The 17,957-nt window shown below is 41.1% G+C and overlaps 1 protein-coding gene across 1 annotated transcript; it reads left to right on the top strand.

Annotated features, from left to right (window-relative positions):
• The first annotated feature begins 814 nt into the window (after positions 1-814).
• On the top strand, positions 815-17,673 carry tnk1 (tyrosine kinase, non-receptor, 1). Its single transcript, XM_058068998.1, has 14 exons — positions 815-1,116; positions 7,903-8,066; positions 10,448-10,518; positions 10,757-10,948; positions 11,509-11,661; positions 11,737-12,014; positions 13,058-13,184; positions 13,275-13,421; positions 13,495-13,589; positions 13,664-13,903; positions 13,978-14,045; positions 15,195-15,676; positions 15,748-15,843; positions 17,345-17,673. The coding sequence occupies exons 2-14, from the start codon at positions 7,910-7,912 to the stop codon at positions 17,519-17,521; spliced, it is 2,283 nt and encodes a 760-aa protein (XP_057924981.1). The 5' UTR covers positions 815-1,116; positions 7,903-7,909; the 3' UTR covers positions 17,522-17,673.
• Positions 17,674-17,957: the final 284 nt, after the last annotated feature.

The following is a 17,957-nucleotide window of genomic DNA, read 5'->3' on the forward strand; positions in this document are numbered from 1 at the left end:
TGGTGTTTCACGGTTATTGATTATTTTTCATAGCACGATATCATGTAATATCACACTACAGTAATGTAATTTTATAATCCAATGCAACAATAATATATAATAATAATCAATAATAAGGTACTTTCGATTAATGTTTTATTAATAAATTTCATGTGCATGATGATTTTTTTGTATAATAAGTATTATGCACTTCAATTGATATACATTATTTCTGTTAAGATAATATTTAATAATTCAATAAAATTGTAACATTTTATTATATATATTTTAAGTTGAACAAATATTTACCAATGATATAATATATAAATATAATAAAATAAGAATACTAAAATTATATAGTACATATTTATGTACTGTGCTTAATGGATTATTTGGAATTAATTGAATAATATTAAATGATATAAAATATATTAAAATCATAGGACATTATAATTAATTGTAATGATAATAACTTGTCAAAAATATGTCTAAAAAGTTTATAAAAAGTATATTATATATAATAATTATAATACAATTATTAATAATTATTATAATAATTACTATTCATTCATTCATTTTCTACCGCTTATAATCATTATAATTATATAACAATAATAACACTTTTTATTCATGTTTTCAGTATTTCAGTGTGTGATTAAGTACAAAAACTATCTAGTAATATAAGGTTGTATTATTATAATTAAATACAATAATAATGTGATTTTAAAATGAAAAATGTTCGTCAAGAATAAATGAAATAATCGAAACTGCTGTCAATTGAGGTTGAGCATGACCGGAAAAGGCGTGGCTTATTGCGAAAATGGGCGGGGTGTAAAACCAGTCGTACACAGGTAGATTCTCTCCTGCGACTAGCTTGTTGTGTTGCTCGCGTGGAGTTGGAAGAGAAAGATTTTAGAAGCTTCACTTCCCAGTGGATTAAATACAAAAAGGACAACAGAGAATTTACGGGGTTGTGACACCCAGAGAGGACTTTTCCAGTATTTCTTAGAGGACTTTAGTCAGGAAGTCGTCAGCCTGCCTGGACCTTTCATGCCGTCATGGGTCGCTTGTCACAGGGCGTGTTTGGTTGAGAAATCGCTGCCAACAGCTCACATACTCACCTACTGTTAATGAACGGTAAGTTTACCAGCAACATATCACATTTGCTTCTTTATTTAGGCGGTTTAGACTCACTTTGCTTGGTAAGACGCGATTCGCAGCATCAATAAACCACACTGATAGCTGCATGTATTGTAAAGTTACCTAAAGTTACCAAGTGCCTAAACATGTCTCTTTGAATGTGTGCTTTTTGTAATTTAATTCATAATCTAAATGATTAATTAAGTTTGCTGCTGTTTTAAGTATTTTATTTAAGCATACATACATAAAATATGACGTTAAAATATATATATATTAATAATATATATTTATATATAATATATGTTATATCATTGTATTTTGAAATTATGAATTTTGAAATGTCAAACTATTAATGTCAATGAAATAATCCAAAAAGTATGTAATTATTGAAAATATTTTTTGTCGTAGTAATGTTTCAATTTGAAAATATTTGTGTAAAATGTTACACAATCAAACAAAACTATTTTTTATTGTTGTTGTTTTTGTACAGTCAAAACTTGTACACCCCAGTTTTTATATAATGTTTCTTTCTTGCCTTGTTTTGGTACAGTATTGCACATAACAAAGTGGGCTCTGTAATGTGTCATCCCGCAAAATCGAACGTTCGAACAAAGCAGCCGAGGTGTTGCTAACTCACTGTCCATGCGCTTTTAATTGAATTACATAAACAACATAAGAAGCATATATAATTATGCTAAGAGATGTGATCATTGAAAAAAATATATTTAGGAATGTCAAATGAGGGCTGCATGGTGGTGAAGTGGTTAGTGTGCAGACCTCACAGCTTTCGAGACCCGAGTTCAATCCCACTCTCGGCCATCTTCTGTGTGGAGTTTGCATGTTCGCCCCGTGCATGCGTGGGTTTTCTTCGGGTACTCCGGTTTCCTCCCACATTCCAAAAACATGCTAGGTTAATTGGCGCCTTCAAATTGTCCATAGGTATGAATGTGGGTGGGAATGGTTGTCTGTGATTGGCTTGGCAGGGTACAGGGTGTACCCCGCCTCTTGCCCGAAGACAGCTGGGATAGGCTCCAGCACCCCCGCGACCCTTGTGAGGATAAGCGATAGAAAATGAATGAATGAATGAATGAATGAGTGTAAAATGAAAGCAATAATGATATACAGTCATATTTTGTACTTTTGAATAACATTAACCTAATTTGAAATTTGTTTCTGTGTGCAAGTTGCCTTTTTATCCAAGTTGCTTTTTTGTGCTGGAGTTGTTGGGGGTTGAAAACAATGGCCACTCACACCCTGAAGTGGACATTGACATGCTGTCACTGTGTATGTGCTTGTTCAGCATTAGCTGTGGTTGGGAGGGCAAGGTGAGTAGCGGAGAGGAGACATGAAAGTGCAGGGGCATTTGAGAGTTGTTGGTCTAATGAATGGGAAATGGACATTTGTTCAAGGTAGCGTGTTCTACCTTCTTTGTAAGAAGGTGTTTGCTTTACAACAAAGCAGCTCAAGTTTAGCCTAACACATCACTGCAAGTGCAACTGCAGCTAATGAGAGCAAAGAAGACGTTACCAATTCAGCGAGGCCATAGCAAAAAACCCGGCATGTGAAAAAAGTCTGCGACCGAGTGGATCGCGTGGAAATGCTGGCCGTTAAACACGGTTGGAGACAAGCGTTTACCAGAGGTGTTGCAATCTGCGTCCAACGACCCATCATACAAACCACCGTGCATGACTATAGTGATGACCAACATCAGCAAGAAGAAAAGCATAGTTAAGGTGTTGGTGGAGGATTTGCCCAACTGTCTTGCTATAACCGGAGATCTCTGGACCTCAACTAACGTGACTGCTATTTTGTCATTTCCAGCAAGACAACCAATTTCCCCGCAGAATATGCCTCATTGAACGCATCGATTAACACGTCCAGTCATGTTTTAGAACAACAACAAGGGTGTGGTTTACGGTTCTGTCAGTGCCAGACTGCTGGATAGAGGCAGTGATTAACACCGGGATGTGTCAACATGCAACCGGGGAATATTTTATTGACGAGGTTACAGAACTGTTGCTGGATGCAAAAACCTGCAGTACAAGAACAACAGACAGAGAAGCGATGACTTCCAATCTTGTTTGGCACAAAGAAGGATAAGTTGGACTGATACGTGTTGTGAGAGAATACTTGGGGTAACTCTCGCTGAGCATCCATTTTTTATCAGCAGTACATATTCCTTTCGCTACAAAAGCTGACACTTGCAATGAAGTTAGTTGAAGAGGAGACGGATGGATTAACAACTTGAACGTGAACAACTTCCTGAAAGAGGGACGGACAGGAAGTGACGTCCGGGGCTCAAAGTTGAGTTTCGTGGGCAACAAGTAGCCTGTGTTTTATTTCTTGTTATTTATTAGGGATTCAATAATTCGATACCAAAGATGTTTTGTTTTTTTTGTATTGAGGCACTAATGCAGGGGTGGGCAAATATTTGGACTCGAGGGCCGCATTGAGTTAACAAAATTGTCTGGGGGGCCAGAACATATATTTAACACACACACACTATTTTATGCTTATCATTTTCCTTGAATTATTTGTCTAATTTTATCTGTAAAAGTGTTATCCTATATCAGTTGTATGTTCTCATGTCCCTTTTTTAGGAGCACTTTAAACATCACACCACATCAAACTATGTCATTTAATTTTACAGTTTTGTTGTTTATTTTTTACTAAATCAGACATCCGACTTGCAAGTCATGTTGCCAGTTTGTATGTTAAAAGTTGAAGTTACTTAGAAAGCAACTGGCGGGCCGGATTCAAACGCTTGGTGGGCCGCATGTGGCCCCCGGGCCGTAGTTTGCCCACCCCTGCACTAATGGATGTCACTTTTAAAGGGGACCTATGATGCTTTTTCCACTTTTCTGACCTATAAATGTAGTTAGAATGTTGTATTCTGGTGTTAAACCATTCATAGACATTGAATATCATGTCACAAAAAACAACAGCAGCAAAAAGAAAAAAAGCAGTAATTTTACAAGAATTAAGTCAAAATATTAACATAAAAAAATTGTAATTTAAAGTCGTGACAAATGTTATTTTATGAAAATAACATTGTAATATTAGACAATAAAGTCATAATTACCAGAAGAAAGTAAAATAAAGTAAAAAGAAAAAACGTCAAATTCTAAAGGGAAAACAGTCGCAATTTTATGAGCATAAACTTGTAATACAGTAAACCTCGGATATATCGGATTCAATTGTTCCCACTGGTTTTGTCCGTTATAAGCGAAATCCGTTATATGCGTATACCGGAAAATGTCCGTTTTACGCATATATCGGATTTATATCCGGTATATGCGTAAATCGGATTTTATCCGTTATAAAAAGGCACTTCCTTGACTATGTTTCCAATGTACCTGGACGCGCAGGCAACGCTGCAAACGCTGCAAATGATGTCGTATAGCGGCCTGTCACGATTCGGCGAATCGGAGCGCCACGATGCGGCCATCCGATATATGCGAGGGAAATTTAATGGAAATGCATTGGAACGGGACTGGAGATTTTGTCCGAAATAGGCGAAATCCGTTATAAAAAATCCGATATATGCAATGAATTTTTATTGGAAATGCATTACAGAAAAATCGGTTCTTTTTTATCTGTTCGTTGTGAGCGAATTTCCGATATATCCGAGTCCGATATATCCGAGGTTTACTGTACTCTGAGGAAACATGATTTTTATTTCTCATTTTAGTAGCACATTAAAGCATTATGGTGCTTTTTCTCACTTTTCTGACCTATAAACGTAATTGGAATATTGGATTGTGGTGTTAAACCATGCCAAAGTGATGAGGTTTGAGCATTTGGAAGTGAGCCCTAAGAGAAGTTTGGGATGGTTCAAAACACTTGGTTTCAAAAGGCGTGGTAAAACCGCCCCTTTGTGATGTCACAGAGAGGCAGACTTCCTTATATGGGCATGGTTGTAAGCCAGATAAGCTCTCTGCCCTCCCCCAAGTTCTGCTTCTCTGTTTAGGCCGCTAGCAATGGCTCGTAAGGGAAACCCACATTTGTTTCCAATTCCTAAAGACGCCACCATCAAGTGGATGGAGTTCCTGATTCCGTACCAGCAAAAGAAATACATTTTAATCCGTCAACGGCATTTCACACTGGACTGTTTAGTGAACATGGGCTACTATGCAGCTGGACTAGCCCACACTAGTGGTGTGGAAGAGTCAGAAGGGCAAGCAGCAAGTAACAGTTTATCAGTGTCCTAACTGTCTTTATTTTGGGTAAGTCATGGAGCAAAAACGCTTACATACAGGGGGCGGGGTTGTTTCCCACCAACAATTGGTAGCTCAACCTAAGGTTTTTAAACACTGGTAGTGGATTAATTAGACGTTACCATGCTGTAGAAAACGCGAAAATGCTAAAGCAACTTACCATTGAGAGCCATCTTGAAGTAACCTCTTTTACTCTTTTAAATGTATACACATTTACTGGGACATAATGTCAACATCCTGATGTGTCCATTAGTTAGTTGTCCAACTACTGGGACAAAATGACAAAATGCTGATTCTTTTTAATTTAAAAATTTTCCATATATTTTTCTTGTTAAATAATCCTGGTACATTTTCTCCACTTATTATGACTTCATTCTCATATTTTGACATTAATCCCATAATATTATAACTTTCCCAGCAAACTAATGTAGTTTCTGGTAATATTACAAGTTAAAAGTTTTCTTTTTTCTTTTTCAGTGTTCCTGATGCATGGATATAGAAAGTGTTTTCAGGAATTTGAGCATTACTCACACTTGAAAACAGACGGCTATTATTCTGAACACAACAAAAGTTACTTTGATGTAAAAGAACCATTTTGTGTTGCATATGTTGGTACATTTGTGTCAAAGTGCAACTTGTGCTTTTCAGAAAAAGATGCTTTTCTCCCTTTTAGTGTGGAACTGATATTTTCTTGAAACTTACATACTATGTTCTACTGATTACTAAAGAACGGAAAAAGGTAGAAAGACAGGAGTTTAAAGCCTTCTTTTGAGATGTTTATATAGTCATACTGTATATTTTATTTTCTTAAATTTGAAAAAGTGGAAGTGTTGTGGAAGTAGGGTACACATTGTAAAGAAAAAGAGATAGTGGTGTGTCACACATGTCCAACAGACAAGAACATGGCCTTTTTTATCAGTGGCCAGGCAGGTTAAAGATTGATGGGTATGTACATAAAGTAGGTAAAAAGAATGCAAGGCTGGCAGACAGAGCAGCTCTTCTGCTTGATTGACGGACAAAATTTTCGGTGACTGCCTCATTCTTGTCAGTGCATACGCTGTTCATTGCACAAGTGCAAGGACGAGAGGTAGTGTTGGTAAAAAACAAAAGAAATATACATACACTTGTATGTATACACATTTACTGGGACATAATATCAACATCCTGATGTGTCCATTAGTTAGTTGGGACAAAATGACAAAATGCTGATTCCTTTTCATTTTGTGGTTGTTTTTAAAATTTTCCAAATATTTTTCTTGTTAAATAATCTTGGTACATTTTCTTCTTTTCTGACTTCATTCTCATATTTCGACATTTTTCCCATAATATTATAACTTTTCCAGCAAACTAATGTAGTTTCTGGTAATATTACAAGTTAAAAGTAACTTTTTCTTTAACTTTATGCTACTAAAATGAAATTTTTGAGTTTATTCTCGTCAAAATTATCACATTTTTTTCTCTTTACAATATGACTTTTGTCTCTTTAATATTTTAACTTTATTCTGGTAAAATTAGAACTTTTTTCCACAGCCTAATTTCCTAAAAATGTACCGTATTTTATGGACTATAAGGCGCTCTGGAGTATAAGTCACACAAGGCCAAAAATGCATAATCAGGTAGAAAAAAAAACATACATAAGTCGCACTGGAGTATAAGTCGGATTTTTTGCGGGTAATTTATTTTACAAACTACTTGCCCAAAACAGACATTACGTCCTCTTGGAAGGCAAGTTCTAATAATAAAAGAATAGAGAACAGGCTTAATAAGTGTAAGATATGCTAACACAATGCTTATTCAGCTATACAAAAAATAAACATGAACAGAAAAGGTGTCCAGTTTTTTCATTTATAAATCGCTCTGAAGTATAAGTCAGAGGAGCAGTCAACCTATGAAAAAAAGTGCAACTTCTAGTCCGGAAAATACGGTATTTGTTGTTTAAATAATTATTAAATAATAATAATCTCAATGTTATGCTACTAAATTGTTGTATTTTTCCTCATGATATTATGACATTATTCTCGTTGAATATTTGCCTGGTAAAATGACTGCTGTTTTTTTCCATTTTTGCTGTTGTTTGTTTAGTTTACTTTTTAAAGTCTAGTTTCAGAATGTGCTACAGGCCAATAAAAACATAAATGGCCCCCATGCTCCACTTTGGATATCCCTGCAGCACAGACACTAGTGGTGAAATACTGGGATAGGCTCCAGCATGCCTTGTGAGTATAAGCAGTAGAAAATTAATGAAGTTATTGTATTGTTATAGCTGATATTACTAGCACAAAATATTGATATTGCAATGTATCCTATCTTTGATGATGCAGTATCAATACTGGAGGTGGTAAAAAAAAAAACTAGCGCTATGGCAATGTGTGTATGGTTAGCACATACGTCTTACGGTTAAGTCCCTGTCACATGACTACTCCCACATCACAGAAACTCATGCATGGTACAAAAGGAAGCACCACCCCCACCCCCTCCAGGCTGGGAGGGTAACGCTGGGTGTTATCCATAAGACACTTTCCCACTGTCAACAAGCTAATGTTGGGATTCTTTCCCTTCCCTGCAGGCAGCCGATGGACCCGGACACCCAATGGCTGTACCAGCTCCTGGCAGACGTGCAGCTGGAGAAGTTCTACCTGCGCGTCAGAGACGGCCTCAACATCACACGGCTCGAGCACTTCGCCTACGTCAAAGAGGCCGACCTGGAGCAGATCGGCATCAGCAAACCCGGTGAGGCTCTGTGGCGCCCCCTTGTGCACATTCCGTCATACTGCATAGGAATGATTTGGATATCGATATTGCGATGTACAGTATAGTATTGTTGGGTCTTAAGATACGGTATTAAAAATATCAATATTTCAACATACTGTCGTCCCTTGGTCATCACGGTTAAGTGATTTGAGACCCAACCGTGATATGTGAATTTTCACAGAGTAGGATTCGATGTTAATAAATGGAATATTTTGGTAGTTATGGCATAGAAAACATGTTAATCTTTGAAATACCTTATTCGAGCCCACAAGACATAACCTAACACCCCTATAGTCACCTTTACAGTACAATCTTTGAAAAACCTTTTTAACACTATTAGAGCCCACAAGACATAACCTAACACCCCTATAGTCACCTTTACAGTACAATCTTTGAAAAACCTTTTTAACACTATTAGAGCCCACAAGACATAATCTAACACCCCTATAGCCACCTTTACACTACAATCTTTGAAATACCTTTTTAACACTATTGGAGCTCACAAGACATAATCTAACACCCCTATAGCCACCTTTACACTACAATCTTTGAAATACCTTTTTAACACTATTAGAGCCCACAAGACATAATCTAACACCCCTATAGTCACCTTTACAGTACAATCTTTGAAAAACCTTTTTAACACTATTAGAGCCCACAAGACATAATCTAACACCCCTATAGCCACCTTTACACTACAATCTTTGAAATACCTTTTTAACACTATTGGAGCTCACAAGACATAACCAGCATAAAACAGATAAACAGCCCTATAGTCACCTTTACACTTTACCCATTTTTAGACATAAATAAGATAAAACAGACTCACACGTTAGCAGTTCCTTGTTCCTTTTTACGGGACAGCGTACCTCCTGCTTTGGCTATTGTGTCATCAATGTGTTGTAATGGCGGCTTTAATGGGGCCGGCACGGTTGTCAGCCAACCTGAAATGTTCGATCCTCCATCCTCCGGTGATCACATGGAAGTATCCTTGGGCAAGATAGCCAAAGTGTGTGGACCTGTGTGGAAAAAGTGATTCCCCTCCTGTTAAAACATAACTGAGATGAATTTAGATCTATCAGTGTGGAAAAGGTTATAAAGCCATTTCCAAAGCTTTGGGACTCCAGCCAACCACAGAGAGAGCCATTATCCACAAATGGTCAAAACATGGAACAGTGGTGAACCTTGCCAGGAGTGGCCGGCCAACCAAAATGACCCCAAGAGCGCAGCCACGACTCATCCGAGAGGTCACAAAAGACCCCACAACAACATCCAAAGAAGTGCAGGCCTCACTTGCCTCAGTTAAGGTCAGTTCTCATGACCCCAAGATAAGAAAGACACTGGGCAAAAACGGCCTGCATGGCAGAGTTCCAAGACCAAAACCACTGCTGAACAAAAAGAACATTAAGGCTGATCTCCATTTTGGCCAGAAAACATCTTGATGATCCCCAAGACCTTTGGGAAAATACTCTTTTAAAAATGGCGAGGAGCAATCAGCACTGGACTGCTGCAGAAAGTTAGTTTTTGAGCCAAACTTTGAAAGAAACATAATTTCAAGACTGGACGGACAAAAAAAACTTGCCATACGGAGTTATTCCAATAAGTCCAGGGTGTACGCTGCCTCTCGCCCGACGACAGCTGGGATAGGCTCCAGCACTCTCGCAACCCTTGTGAGGATAAGTCAGGGGTGGGCAAACTTTGATATAACAAAATTTCCGGGGGGGGGGGGGGGGGGGGGCAGACTATATATTTTACACGTAACAGTCCACCTGGTATTATTGTATCTGTAAAATTGTCATGCAATCTGCTATTATTATTTATTATTTTATATTTATATTTAAATATTTTAAAAATAATAAAATATTATAATAATTAAAATAAAATTAAAATAATCATTATTATATTATTATGTAAAATATGCAAATATAACAATATTATTATATATAATTAATATAATAATCAGAATTAATATAATAAATATAATAATCATAATAGTTATAATAATAATATAATAATTATTATTTTAATTTGTATTATTATTATGCTTGTGTCTCTTTTTTCAGGATCACTTTGTAAACAACAGACCATGTCAAACAACGAAATTGATAAAACCATCAAAAGGTTGGCTCAGGCCATGATGCCAGGTTGTATGTTGAGTTTAAATTAAATACTTTTGAAAGATTGGGCGGGCCGTATTCAAACACTTGGCGGGCCGGATGTGGCCCCCGGGCCGTAGTTTGCCCACCCCTGGGATAAGTGGTAGAAAATGAATAAATGTATCTTCATGCAACTTCACTGCAATTTTTGGCAAGAGGGTTTTTAATTAGTTGTTTAATTGTTGTTGTTTTTTTCTTTTTAAGCACAAAGACGATTATGGGATGCACTAAAACGCCACAAGACCTCACAAAGCTCGCGATCGTGGATGCCAAAGGTATGAAATATTGTCCACCAATACTCTTACAAAACCACTTGTTGCTAGGCAGACTTCGTTGCACTTTCTAAATAAAATAGCAGCACAATTCAACACAATCAAACGACAAAATGTGCTATTAGTTTTTGGAGAGGTGTGCTATTATTTTTTTTCCCCCTCAGTCTTACAGTAACACTTATCAGTTCCGAAATGATACTGCTATGATATGCTGTGATCATGCCAATCATTATTCACACAGGGGTCGAGCAGCCGATGTCTAGATGGAGGGGAGCAGTGGAGCAGCGGTGGTCCCGCCCAGAACCAGGAAGGCAGCAGCCGGGCCCTGCCCAGTTTAATCCAGGATAGTGAGCTGGTTCTGGGGGAGAAATTGGGCTCCGGGTCCTTTGGTGTGGTGAAAAGGGGACAGTGGCATACCCCCACCGGACGAGTCGTAAGGAAAAAGAATAGTTTGATAGTTAGATGCAGCATTTTGATACTAAATATTTGGACTTTTGGAAGACAAAATCAAAATATCGCAATGTGTTGTTTGTCACGGTTTAGGGAGGGACAAATATTGATATGGTGATGCACGGTATCCTCATTTTTGATGATACATAATCAATACAAGGGGTGGAGTGTTTTAGGATACAGTGCGATATCAGGGGGAAAAATATCAATATATGTATCATCGTCTCCTACAATACAGTATCAATATCAAGGGTTGTAAAAAAAATTAATAACATAACGTTTTATGTTGTATCGTTATTGCTTATAGTACAGTATTGATGCCAAGGGTGGTACAAAATATCAATATTGCAATGTTTGGTATCATTATCACTATTGATACAGTATCATAACAAGGGATTGACAAAATATCAACATAATAGGAACACAACCAAATAACCAAATACTAAATGTATGTAAATATATATATATTTTTTAATAAGGAAAATAGGGCTGAAAATTAATACAAAAATACATTAAAAAAAATTTTTTTCAAATTTTTTTCAGCTTCCTGTAGCGGTAAAGTCCCTACGGAGCAGCATGTGCAAGCAAACGGAAACGCTAACAGACTTCCTGCTGGAAGTGACCACCATGCAGTCGCTGGACCACCCCCACATCATACGACTGTACGGTGTGGTGCTCACGCAGCCCCTCAAAATGGTAGGACCGCCCATCCTGGCCTGGAGACCCCATTTTGCATTCAACATAAATACTGTTGATTGATACCGTTTCCAGGTAACAGAGCTAGCCCCTCAGGGTTCCCTGTACGACATGCTACGCTTGCGTCAGTTTGAGTACCCGCTGGTGCGCTTGTGGCTCTTTGCCACCCAAATCGCGGCAGGTATGGACTACCTGGAGACCCGCCGCTTTATCCATAGGGACCTGGCGGCTAGGAATGTTCTGCTGGCTTCCAAAGAGATTATCAAGATTGGGGATTTTGGCCTGATGAGGGGCCTGAGTCAAGATGCAGACCACTATGTCATGTCAGCGCATAGGCGGATCCCATTCGCATGGTGAGGACTGTTTGAATTGTTGCATTTTGGCACATCCCAAATTTTGGGGGCGGGGGGCAGTCGCCACTCTGCACAGGTGACATACTGTTTGAACTGTTGTGTTTGGCTGCAACCCAAAAATGGGACTCAGGGGGGTCGTCACCACTAAGCACAGGTGACTACTTTCAGTGGTACTGTTTTTACGGTTGTGTTTGGGCGCACCCCAAAAACTGGTGGCAGGATGTGGTCACCTCTGGGGGCAAAAACTTTGGGGATGCACACATATTTCAAGTGTTACGGCAGATGACTACTTTTAGTGGTGACGCTATACTGTTTGAACAGTTACGTTTGGGCGCACCCCAAAAATTGGGGTTAGGGGGTAAGTCACCACTATGCACAGATGGCTACTTTTAGTGGTGACTATACACCATTTGAACAGTGTAACATGGTAGACAATTGGAAAATGTGTGCACCCCCAAAGTTTTTGCCCCCAAGGCTGACCGCCCCCTTCCCCGACCACACAACGGTGATTACGTTGATGTTGGCAAAGTAGCTAACGTCAAAGTTTACTAAAAACAATGTCAACAATGTGTCCCTCAAAGGTTTGCCCCTGGATGGCCAGGCCAGAGTATGTTAAAATGTTTTTCGACATTCCCCCAAAAATTGGGGCTGAGGGTGACTGCCCCCTATACACTACATGGTTTCCTGAAAGCACTCAGCTTACCTTAATGGGGCGTAGCTAAGCTAGAAGTACACTAATAACGTGGAGAAATGCTGTCCCCCAATGTTTTTGTCCCTGGGGTGAGTGCCACCCACAACTGTACCCAGGTAAATAAGCTGACTTGGGTGGTAGCAAAAGATAACTAAAGTTAACTAATAAAAATGTCAAATGTCCTCTCAAATTTGGGGCCTGGAGTGACCACCCCACCTTCCGGGACCCCAACAATCCCCTCGGCTAACTTTGACCTTAAGGGAGGGTTGTGCCACCCAAGTTGTTGTACCTGGCTGGGCCACCACCCTATTTTCAGGATAAAATTTAAGGGTCTTGTCCCCATGGGTTCCAGGTGCGCTCCTGAGAGTCTCCGTGTGGGCTCCTTCTCTCATTCCTCTGATGTGTGGATGTTTGGTGTGACCCTGTGGGAGATGTTCACCTACTGTGAGGAGCCTTGGTTCGGTCTGTCAGGAAAACAAGTATGGGCTTGTCCGCCATAATCGTAACAGAACACGGGACGACACCCCGCCCATGTGTTAGCCTGAAGTGAAAGTATCTTTGGAATCCAGATCCTGTGGCGTGTGGAACGGGAGGGGGAGCGCTTGCAGAAACCACCGGATTGTCCCCAAGAGATGTATGGCATCATGAGGAAGTGCTGGCCGTGCAACCCAGCGGAGCGGCCCACTTTTGCTCATCTTATTACCATGGTGGCAGAGGTAAAAAGCCGGAAAGGTATAAGCAATTGCTTAAAAAGCAGGACTGCCTTTTCACGCCATTCTTCTTATTCAGGCTAAACCGATGGAAGTCCAAGCGACAAGGGAGTTCTCAGAACCCAGGAAACTTGCGCTTCTGCCCCATGACCTTGTGACCGTTGTAGAACACGGGTAAGAAACTAAATAAGAGTGGGTCATATGGGGGAATGAACTAATTTGACTCCTTGACTCGCCACCCTGCGCAGCCTGGAGCTCAGCGAGTGGCGGGGCCAGAACCAGAGAACACTAAATGTCGGATGGTTCCCCCCGAGCATCATTGTACCGCCGACACCTGCGGCTTCTGCTGTCGGCGCCCCCGCTACCTCCTCCAATAACCCAGCACCTGTGAACTACATCTCCCCTCCACTGAATGGTAGTCTGCACCACACCGCGCACGGGGACATCCATCCGGATCGTAGCTGGGGAACACCTGAGACCTTGGAAGAGTCAGTGACTTTTTCATAGCAAGTATTCATAGCAAGTATCCAAAATACTGTATTTACTCTTTTCATGTCTGTAGCACCGGGGGCAGCTTCAGGCAAGGCACTCCCAGGGAGAAGGAGGGATCAAATCTCCAGAAAATGTCAGGTTAGTGACCTTCCCTTAAGTCAGGGATGTCCGAAACTTTTCTTCCAGCCGGGCCCGGTGGTGAAAAATGAAACAATGCAACTTTGCCTCACAGCTAGGAGACCAGGGTTCAATTCCACCCTCGGCCATCTCTGTGTGGAGTTTGCATGTTCTCCCCGTGCATGCGTGGGTTTTCTCCGGGTACTCCGGTTTCCTCCCACATTCCAAAAACATGCTAGGTTAATTGGCCACTCCAAATTGTCCGTAGGTATGAATGTGAGTGTGAATGGTTGTTTGTCTATATGTGCCCTGTGATTGGCGGGCGACCAGTCCAGGGTGTACCCCGCCTCTCGCCCGAAGACAGCTGGGATAGGCTCCAGCACCCCCCGCGACCCTCGTGACCCAGGCTGGGCAAACTCTCATGCACCCTCCAAGGGGTAGAGCTGGTCCAGTGTTCCGCGACCTGGACGAAAACCGCATTGAACCTCTTGTAGCAGAGGTTCGATCAACGGCCGCACCCTGGAATAGACTTTTCCAGGGAGGCTGAGGAGTTTGAGCCCCCCTATAGACCACCACCCCGGTCTGCCAATCCAAAGTTCCCGACTTTCACGCAATGTTGAAGAGACGTGTCAGCCAAGACAGTCCCCCAACATCCAGGGAATTGAGGAATTCAGGACGAAACTCATCCACCCCAGATACCTCAGCCACAGTGATGGAACTGTCCATGTATGTATCCTCTGACTCTGCTTCCTGTATGGAAGGTCAGTGGGATTGAGGAGGGCCTCAAATTATTCCTTCCACCGTCCGACTACATCCGCAGTCGAGGTCAGCAGGCCCCCGTCCCCACTGTGCACTGTGTGGATCGGGGACTACAATGTAAACAAAGAAGTAGAGCTTGGGAGAGGGCAGAGAGCTTATCTGGCTTAAAGCCATGCCCATATAAGGAAGTCCGTCCCTCTGTGACATCACAAAGGGGCAGTTTTACCACGCCTTTTGAAACAGAGTGTTTTGAGCCATCCCAAATTTCTCTTAGGGTTCACTTCCAAATGCTCAAACCTCATCACTTTGGCATGGTTTTACCACTCGGTTCCCACTCAGGCTGCACGTTAGCTTCCGTATTTACGGCGCCAGTCTGTTTTCATGGAATAAAATCCTGTACTCTGTCTCTAGGATTTTCCCGAAGCCTGGAGTCTGTCTTAAGCGGCCACCAGTCGCAGTCCCACCCGGTAGGTCCGACCAAAGCCGACCACCGGGGCCGACCCCAAGTGGCGGCAGCCCGAAGCGTGGTGGTGCAGCAGGACCCCCGCCGCTTCAGTGAAGCCAGCATCCAACCTCCTCCCCGACCGCCGCCCCCCAATTTCAAGCGTTTCAACTGGAAGGCACAGAGGCGACCAACAGTCCACCCCACGTCCGTCTCGGGCTCCTCTTGGCCTCCTCAGGTGGTGCTGGCCGCCCCTTCCTCTTCTTCAGCGCCGCTGCCTGTACCTCATTACCCACCCCCTCCTCCCATTGGAAGCACCAACTTGGCCAAAATGTCCCACATGGCGCGGTCCACCCCTCAGCTGGACGACGTTGTGGACAGCAGAGAGCGGGTCAGAGAGAGGGAGAAGCCGTCGTACGGCCAGTATACCCGCGACACGCTCATCTCGCAGGTGAGGAACGAGACTTTTCTAGAAGTTTCATCTGGCATTTCAAGAGAGAGACACTGTCAACCTGCTCCCAGGTGATGGACGCCGTTCATGGAGTGACCATTGATGAAGTTCGAAATGCGCTCCAACGTACTGAATGGAACCCGCTGCGAGCTGAACAGCACCTCAAGGTAAGACAGGGCATCCGCCAAGCGTAGCGTAGAGGTCAGAATTCACCCTTTCCTTCCAACTATTCCCTGCTACTACGGCCACATTTCCCAACCGATTCAAACCATTCCAACATCAACTCAGGATATTCATATTCAAAAACATTTTACCAGCCATTTTACCAAGAATTCCCACTTTTCCCGATGTGACGTCACAAAGGGACAGTTTTACCACACCTTCTGAAACCGAGTGTTTTGAGCCATCCCAAACTTCTTTCAGGGCTCACTTCCAAATGCGCAAACCTCATGATCTGAAACGTTAGCATGGTTTAACACCAGAATTCAACATTCTAACTACATTTATAGGTCAGAAAGGGGAAAAGCATCATCAGTCACCTTTAATATTTCAATTCCTAAAATGAGAAATAAAAATCATGTTTTGTCAGAGTATTACAACACATTCAGACCGTTCCAAAGTAAAAATTCTCAACTCATTTGAGACATTTAGCCTTCCCAGTACATTGCACATATCATATGCTAGGTGTTAGCATGCGAATGTTAGCATTGCTAGCAACATTAGCATACAAGCATTTTTGGGTGTTTTCATGGGTAGACAGATATAAACACTTAGCACTACCATGCTAGGTGTTAGCATGCTGATGTTAGTATTGCTAGCAACATTTGCATACTAGCATTTTTAGGTGTTTTCATGGGTAGACAGATATAAACACTTAGCACTACCATGCTAGGTGTTAGCATGCTGATGTTAGTATTGCTAGCAACATTTGCATACTAGCATTTTTAGGTGTTTTCATGGGTAGACAGATATAAACACTTAGCACTACCATGCTAGGTGTTACCATGCTAATGTTAGCATGTTAGCATTGCTAGCAACATTAGCATAGTAGCATTTGTAGGTGTTTTCATGGGTAGACAGATAAAAACACTTAGCACTACTATGCTAGGTGTTAGCATGTAAGCATTGCTAGCAACATTAGCATACTAGCATTTGTAGGTGTTTTCATGGGTAGACAGATATAAACACTTAGCACTACCATGCTAGGTGTTAGCATAATAATGTTAGCATGTTAGCATTGCATAACACTTTAAGATTAGCATAATAGCATTTTTTGTATTTTCATAAGTAGACACTATATACAGATATAGAACTATCATGTTAGTTGTTGACACGTTAATGTTAGCATTGCTAGCTAGCATGCTAACATTAGCATAGTAGCATTTTCATAGCTTGACTCTTGTTTAAACTATTATACTAGATGTTAGCATGCTAACATTAGCAATTTATCAATATTAGGGATGCGGTAATGCATTTTTGCCCGATGCGAGTACATTTCGTCATTATCCATATTCCTCCACCCATCCACTCTCTGAGGACACCTTGACAACCCATATGGTGTATAATACCTCACATTTCAGGTCTGGATGGCAGCTTTTGGGTTCTGGCGTTACTTTGTGGACTGGATGCTTCATAGCGCTCATCTCGTGTCATCTCTCTTCCTGCCAGTTGGAGCAGCTGTACTCGCTGAGTCTTTGCTCCAGGGAGGACTGCCTGAGGATCCTCTCCAGGTACCAGTGGAACCTCCAGCTGGCCAGCCGCTACCTGATCCGATGGTCACGAGAAGACCGCTCCGCTTCCGGAGAGAGGGATCGAACCACAGTTATCTTGGAGAAACGAGTGTAAAAAGCAGTCAAAGAAGCTGGTGCCACTGAAGGAAAACAACATGAAGATGGACCAGGACAATATTATGGGACACCACTTGTGACTTTACATTGACTCGCTACATTTGATGTCGTACTAGTTGTAAATATTGTTTAATAAATTCATCTGCTCCATTTGGGATTTTAACGCCTCTTTCATACATTCTAGCGTCACATTCTTTTAAGTGACCCCACGCTCTTGTAAAGATACAACATTTTTGTCAAATGACAACAAATTGTAAAGTTGCTCATGAAATTTTGACATTCTACCACATAACATATTTTTATAAAACTAACATGGTGACATATTCTACAAATATTCTTATCCAATTCCAACCAATTCTATAACATATTGTGAAATGACGACATTGTATGAAGCATTCTTGTAAAATGACGACACTGAAGTGCAAATTTTTATC

Source organism: Doryrhamphus excisus, chromosome 3 (genome assembly GCF_030265055.1).
Source record: "Doryrhamphus excisus isolate RoL2022-K1 chromosome 3, RoL_Dexc_1.0, whole genome shotgun sequence".
In the NCBI taxonomy this organism is placed as follows: domain Eukaryota; kingdom Metazoa; phylum Chordata; class Actinopteri; order Syngnathiformes; family Syngnathidae; genus Doryrhamphus; species Doryrhamphus excisus.

Bases quoted from the DNA above. Each gene is read 5' to 3' on its own strand.
- tnk1 (XM_058068998.1), top strand. From the start codon at position 7,910: ATGGACCCGGACACCCAATGGCTGTACCAGCTCCTGGCAGACGTGCAG. The intron at 10,949-11,508 runs GTAAGGAAAAAG...AATTTTTTTCAG, and splicing joins ATACCCCCACCGGACGAGTC to CTTCCTGTAGCGGTAAAGTC. The intron at 15,677-15,747 runs GTGAGGAACGAG...ACCTGCTCCCAG, and splicing joins GCGACACGCTCATCTCGCAG to GTGATGGACGCCGTTCATGG.